A 7,478-nucleotide genomic window follows, 5' to 3' on the forward strand; every position below is an offset into this window, starting at 1 on the left:
GGACAGGAACTCTTGATCTGAAAATGTCAAAAAGTGGAACTCAAATTCAACAGGAAATTGCAGAAATATTGCCAATATTTTCATGCATATTTTTTCGGTCACCTTTTCCATAAATTACTTCAATTTTAAATCAATCAGCCAGTAAAATAAATTATTTGATTCAAGAAGATAGACTTTTAATAGCTTTTATGGAAGATTGCCGATAATGTTTTTACATTATTCGCTATATACTAGTATACCGGTACTCATATTCAGTACATCGACAAGATTTTTATTTAACAAAAGATTGTATCCTATATTGAACTTTATGACCACACAATTCTCTGTAAAGTTTTAAAAGGTTTTAAAAATGATTAGAAAATGTCCAGAGAAGAAGATGCTAGCCGTTTTCTACAATTCGAAGGTGAGATATATACATGTATTTAAGGAATGTTTTTAAGTTTTGTGTGAGTTATTGGTGTGTGAATCACACAGACTTGTCACGTAGGCATATTTCATGAAGCGCGGCATAAGACAGCATTAGACAGCATAAGACAGCATAAAGTGACTTATCCTAAAATTATTTAAATTCAGATCATGTAAAGATATGTCTGATTGGCGGTTTAGAAATGATAACATCTTCTGTTTTATTGGGAAGCACCTGTTCTTTTTTCTTGAAACTTGATTTGATGAGGACAAAGATGACTAAAATGAGGACTAGTAATACGAAGACGGCTAGTAGGATATAAAGCCAAGTAAAATCATCCTCTGACTCCTCTGGCTCTGGAGTTGAACCTGGAATTCAACAAAGTGCATAAAGTAATTTATATATACATGTAGTTTGAAACTTAAGACAGACTTTTGGAGAATATTTATGTAAGCTTATCATATACTTGTGTTATACAATATATAGCTATACTTAATTTTTCCTCAGGTATAGTTTTAGGAATGCATTCAATAATTCATGAATTAAGTCATTCTTCTTATTAAGGGTTAGGAAAATTTATTGCTTTATAACGTTCGAGTCTGTTTTTAAAATGTAAACTGTTAAAACTAAGGTTACACTAATTAAATTTTTGTAGCTATAAAATGTATTCCTTAAAAATTATTTTCCATCAACCAGATCAAAAAAAAAATTATGTCTCCTTCAAAAATGCTCTTACAATAAACATATTTAAACAGTAACGTCACATGGATGGATACGTTTTTGCGTTAATATGACGGTGGTACATGTTTCAGGTTTCACGATGTTTTACAACCAAAATTTGACGACGGATTTTCCGTTATATCTCGATCATGTCAAGGGGCACACGGCGAGTGTGACTGATCAGCAGGAAATGCTCACTCCTCCATATATGGCACGTGATCCCACCTCTAATGTTTTGGAGGTCCGTGCTTGCTCTGCCCCTATATTGTATTGTTTGATGGTGTTTTTTTTTAGCTTGAATACTGTTCGTTATCTCCAAATATTCTATTTATTGACAGTATCCCTTTTTTTTAAGATAAAGGAAAGAACAATAAATGGTATACAGGTACGAGTACAATTATATTTCGTAATCCTAATATTTTTCATTGTATTGTTTACTCTTTATATCATGAGGTAAATATGATGAAAAGCAATTCTGAACTTTATAATAAGATTGTCAAGGAATGTTTCAACTTACAAGAGGATAAAGCTGTATATGTCACGGTCTTTCCATATGTTGACGATAAGGAAGTCGACGTCTGTCCTGTTATACACTCCTCTGGATTAATGGTTGCGGACACAGTGCTACCACTAGTTGTATATACCTTTAAGATAAACTTTAAACTATGAACGACTGTTTTTAATGATGATTTAGTCTTGAACAATCCCTTCTTTTATTTAAGAGTTCTATTTAAGAGTTTCTTACTACAATGTAGGCACAATAAAGTGGTAACATTTTCGTTTAAATGGAACTGTGTAAGTTAATCTTTAGAACGTCGTGTAGGAAATAAAGAAAAAATGAAAGTATTTAAAGTTTGAAATAATCCTGATTTTTCCATCAGCACGAATTTTAATGATACAGTCTTGCAGAATATATATGATAAATGCAATCTATCATTGAGTGAAAAGCTGACTGATGTTTGTTTACTAATTGTTGTATCATTATTAACACACCGAACTGTCGATTTTTTTTCCATTGTTTGCTGATCATGACGAGGCTCACACGGAGGATCTGACCTGTCAGTGGAGTTTTATGAAGAGACTTACTTTTACATTCGACAGCTGACTTTTACATTTTAGTAATTGGAATTTGTCTCTGTTTAAATTGTAGAAGTCAGTCGTCGATTGTAAAAGTAAGCCTCTTCATAAAACTCCATTAGGGGATTCTTACTACCTCCTGGTTCTCTATCCGATGAGATTCATAACGATTGCTCTAATTTTAAATATCTGGACTTAAAATCTAATCTTTTTTAACAGCTTACCATGCATGAAAATTGAAAGCTGGTAGGATTTGTGACAGATGAGTCAGCATTGTACAAAGTGACAAATGTGTCACTTCCTTCAATTCCAGTGAACGCACAATGTAACGTACCCTCACCTATATAAGATATAAGAAAGCCAACTTTTAAAAATGTCAATTATCTTTTATTGGCAGCCCACTGTTATTGAAAGAAAACCGCTGTGTTTGAATTTATGATGCATTTATCAAACAGATGGTATTACATGCCTTTTCAATATCACATCATTTATATTATTAAGACACAAATATCAAGCAGACAGTCGAGATAACAGTTTCATTATTTTCATATCTATTAGCTCCTTAAAAGTAAAATACTGTAATTTATTCTTTTAATAAAAATGATATTTGAAAGAATATCGGACACACGGAAGATTTGAAGATTTCTTTCCGAACACAAAGAATGTCGATAAATATATTTAAAATTTTTTTTAAATCTCCCAAACAAATGACAAAGTCAAAATCAGTCAACACAAATATACCGTTCTTGTCTGTAATTCGGGTGTAATAAAAAAGTTCGTGGACTGAGGCTATAAAATTAATACAATATAGTCTGTGCTTTCAAGATTTATGAGGTACACAAAACAACAGAAAATAAAGAAATGTTGAAATTGTACTTTATGTTCATTATTTGCCAAATTATTATAAAACAAGATGTGTTTGTGAAACACAATGCGCCCGGCGGCAACAAAAATCTAAAAAGCTATTTTAAGCATACTGTAGTGCATAGGTCACAGTCAAGGTCATCAGGTCATTGACCTTGAAGTCATTGGAAAGAACTTGATTAGTGGAGTATGCACACCAAATATGATGTCTCTATCTTTTATGGTTCAAAAGTTATGGTAAAAGTTACAAAAAAGCTATTTTTAGCATATAGGTCACAGTCAAGGTCACCAGGTCATTGACCTTGGTGTCATTTGAAAGAACTTTATAAGTGTAGCATGCATACTAAATATGAAGTCTCTATCTTTTATGGTTCAAAAGTTATGGTGAAGGTTAAAGTTTGCAGACAGAAAAGCTATTTTTAGCATATAGGTCACAATCAAGGTAACTAGGTCATTAATATTAGTTTCAATTGAAAGCACCTCATTAGTGAAGTATGCATACCAAATATGAAGTTTCTACCTTTCATGGTTCAAAAGTTATAGCGAAGGTTAAAGTTTGGGGACAAACAAACAAACAGACAGACAGACAGGACAAAAACAATATACGCCTCGGATCTATCGATCCGGGCGCATAATAAAAACGACATTATATGATCAACTGGTGCCTTCGCCGACTAGTTTCATGACGTCCGACAACGTCATTGTTTTTCAATGTCCGCTTCTTCTACCTCACACACTTTTTTGCTTTGTTCCTTGAAGCTAAGTACATATAAAGACTAAAACCGGTTTTGTTTACATGACTTCACAATTTAATAAACAGCAGCTTTCAATGCATATACCGGTAATATTGCAAATTGATAGATTTATACATTAGGAAAGATCATCTCTTGATTGTGCCAGCATATTTCGCTTTCTGGAGTTCAATATCTACAAAACATGATCAACGTAATTTTTACGTGATTTATTTTTCACACCTAACCTACAAATTGACATTAACGGTGCATTCCTTTTTTATATGAATCTGTTGTTAAATGCAAGAAAAAAAAATAAACAAGTACTCTGGATGCATATCATTTTCTGTAGCCAGTTTATTTATTTCCTATGTCTAAACCAGTTTTTTGGTTTATTCTATAGATAGAAAAGATTATGCAAACTAGTTTAAAAAATCATTGATGTATCGAAAGCGGTTTTAAGGATGGATGATACAAACAAACTTTTGTCAACTTTATTCATATTTCAATGTATTAAATGACTAACTTTCACCGCTTAGTTTTTAATTTCTTATTCAAATTTGCACAAACTCGAATTTAAATGAAAAAATATTAGTATAGATTAATAAGGATGGTTTCAGAAGGGCAGACTTTTGAACCTCACAGAAGGTTAACGATTTCTTTCTTTAAGTTCTAGAAATTTATTATTTGTATTATTTGCCATCAAATTACGCCAAAAAATATATAACAATCCAGGCATCTTTTTTTTGTTTGTATCATCTGTCCTTAATTTTTTTGGCGCTAGTACACGAGCTTTTTGATACCCCTCGTACAATTTAAGAAAGAAAGTGATGAAGGAAGAACCCTACTTCTGCAAAAATGAGTAATTATAAACAAATTAATAATTCACGTTTTTAAATAATTTTCCCTAATGAGGATTTATTTATTTTCACGAGAATGAAAATATACAAGAATTTTGTGTCAAAGGTCAAATAAATCCCACGTCAAATCACAAAACATTAATTAATGTCGTATTTATTCATGAGAAACATTTTATATCTTCTATACATTGTATCAAGCATATATAGTACGATTTTAAAAAAAATCAGTTTTGCACTTCAAAGTAATGTAAAGTAAATATACTGAAACGAAAAAGAAACGCAACAAGCAGTAATCTACAAATGTTTGAATTAAAAAAAATATTTTCAAAAATTAATACAGTAGGGCTGTACTCAGTTTTTCAAAAGATCAGAGCTTTGATAAAAATGTTAAATGTTAATCATTTTACTTTACTCAGTAACATATGCCAGTTAAAACACCCCTTCCCAACCATTCAAGTAAAACGCGCAAGACTGCCCTAAACAACAACTGCAGCGTAATTTTTACGATACAATAGGTTCGTAAATATCGAGATCTGAGCGAATATTAATTTTTAAATGCCCGTTTTTCAGATGATTAGGTAAAATTTTCTCTAACTTAGAGCAGTGAAACCACCTTTGGACTTCCGGTACAAGGATTGTCCTCAATGCATATGATACGTAAGACCCTGTTGAGGCGTAATGTAGTGAATTTTTGCATCAGCAACTCTCCATCACCTTTACATTGAAATTTTCAGCTAGAGCAATGAAAATGCGTACTGAAGTCATTTTCAAGAAGCCTTAGCATCGTTAGGGGGAACAAAAGGAGAGGGGTCTTTTTTGAAATATTGCTACATTACTTATGGTTAACAGTAAAAAACCCTTAAAATTCCATAATATTGCCAAATGTTTTGTTAAACATGCAATTTTTGATTTCTGTCAAGCAGACTCAAACTTGACTTCCGCTTATGTTATGAAAATCGTTCATGTTTACCAAATTGAAGATATCAATAATTTTAGATACAAAATTCTTTACTTTACACAATTATTTACCCTAGAGTAGGGTGTTACGTTTCTTTTGCGTGTCAGTATACATTTAAAAGGTATCCGTACCATCATTAAAAGCTAATAGGACTTTAGTGTAGTAAATTGCATTGCAATTTCAAAACTTGGTATTTATCACTGGGTAAAAGATATGAATACTCACTGGAAAACATTGGATTATCATTGCATAAAGTGTCGTTGTATATAAACATTGTTTTGTTTGTACACGTGTCCAGCAAGGTATCAGTGCATGCAAGTCCCGTGTATGTATATGAAAAGATTCCTTGAATACTTGTTGGACAAGTGACCATTGCTGAAACTGCGTGTCCTGTTTTAAATTTCATAAAGAACGTTAACGAATCAAAATACACGTACCAATAAAATATTCCATATTGCACTGGGTGTAAAGAGTTCATCAAACGCTAAAGGCAATTAAGTGGATTTAATTACAAAAGTAATTAGGTAATGATCATTTATGAAATTTTTCATTTTTTTCAGAAGCAAGGATATTTTTTGAATTAGATGAAAAAAATTATTAATGTTATGTGCCTTCTCAATAAATACCTTGTTTGACTGCAACATGGTATCTTTCCATTCCTAGATTAGAAATGTCATTGCATACTTCTCCTTGACTTACACTTGTGACTGAAATATGCTTGATGATAACACGCTCGTACACAGAAGGTGATGTTTTAACTTCATGTTCAGCTTAAAAAAATAAGCAAAAATATATAATTCATCATAAGCACTGATTACACAATTGACTACGTTTACATAACTGTGAAAACAGTGACATCAAAGAAAAGAAACAGAACATTTATGTTATTATCTTCGCAGAAGTGTTTCTTCACAATACGAAACCTTTCGATATTTTATCGATATTCATTATTGTGCAAACTTAAAGAAAATAAAAAAATGTAATATTACTCACATGTATGAATGCTGAATAAATATTTAAAGTAGCTCTGCATTGTGAAGCTCATGCAAATGTAAATATAGGTATCTACAGTTGTAAAGGGTCTATAAATACCATTTGACCTACAATTTAAACGGATTTTTTAAAAATATTTATTCAATACAAACATAGTATGGTAAAATTCTGTCGCTATCAGACTTGAATTTAATGCTAAGGTTGCGTTTTTGGTGATAAAATTAGATTTTTTTTCAGAATAAGAACTATTTTTGGAGGTGGGTGGGGTGGGTGTGGGGTGGGGGAAAGAACGTGCAGATATTGAACAAAATTTATTGGAGACAGCGATGTTACTCTTTTCATGACAGTAAAACACATGTAAAATCTCGTGATTAACAGCTTATACAGTTTCATGCGGTTTGACTTCTGCAAACATATTGCAGTATAAAGTACTCGCTAAATAAAATATACCTAGTGTAATGATATTTTTATGAGATTTGTTTATTCCTTAAGAAATAATAATATAAATCGGAAATATTGTTAACGTCAATGACAACCCATATGTTACTTTTAATAAAAGAAATTATATTTTTTCAATTTCTAAAAAAAATGCATATTTATATTAGCGTTTTTGTTTGAACAAGTTTACGATGTGAGTACTTTTCATGTTGAAAAACGTCATAAAAACATAAAATGAGAGAGATGAGCTTAAGAAAAAACATTCCTGAGATCTGGCGCATCTTTTTCATACTTGGATATTTTACTTGAAAAGGACCATAATGGTTATCTAACAACCATATTCTGTGATAAATGTGATGACTTTAACTTTTCAATGTCAAAGACAGTAATCAAAAGAAAACAAGATGTGTTTGTGAAACACTGATGCCCCC

The 7,478-nt window shown here is 31.5% G+C and overlaps 1 protein-coding gene across 1 annotated transcript; it reads right to left on the reverse strand.

Annotated features, from left to right (window-relative positions):
- Positions 1–574: 574 nt before the first annotated feature.
- Positions 575–6,706, reverse strand: LOC134257201 (uncharacterized). Its single transcript, XM_062739842.1, has 6 exons — positions 6,610–6,706; positions 6,243–6,386; positions 5,842–6,006; positions 2,428–2,543; positions 1,644–1,770; positions 575–774 (listed from the first exon to the last, which is right to left on the reverse strand). Exons 1-6 carry the CDS (start codon positions 6,659–6,661, stop codon positions 575–577), a joined length of 804 nt encoding a protein of 267 aa, XP_062595826.1. The 5' UTR covers positions 6,662–6,706.
- Between the last annotated feature and the right edge of the window lie 772 nt (positions 6,707–7,478).

The sequence above is a fragment of the Saccostrea cucullata genome, unplaced genomic scaffold, assembly GCF_032062105.1.
Source record: "Saccostrea cucullata isolate Sc308-1 unplaced genomic scaffold, CSIRO_AGI_Scuc_v1 ctg2156, whole genome shotgun sequence".
Taxonomy (NCBI): Eukaryota; Metazoa; Mollusca; class Bivalvia; order Ostreida; family Ostreidae; genus Saccostrea; species Saccostrea cuccullata.

Bases quoted from the DNA above. Each gene is read 5' to 3' on its own strand.
- LOC134257201 (XM_062739842.1), bottom strand. From the start codon at position 6,661: ATGAGCTTCACAATGCAGAGCTACTTTAAATATTTATTCAGCATTCAT. The intron at 6,387-6,609 runs GTGAGTAATATT...TATTTTTTTAAG, and splicing joins TTTATTCAGCATTCATACAT to CTGAACATGAAGTTAAAACA. The intron at 1,771-2,427 runs GTAAGCTGTTAA...TTTATCTTAAAG, and splicing joins GCTTTCAATTTTCATGCATG to GTATATACAACTAGTGGTAG.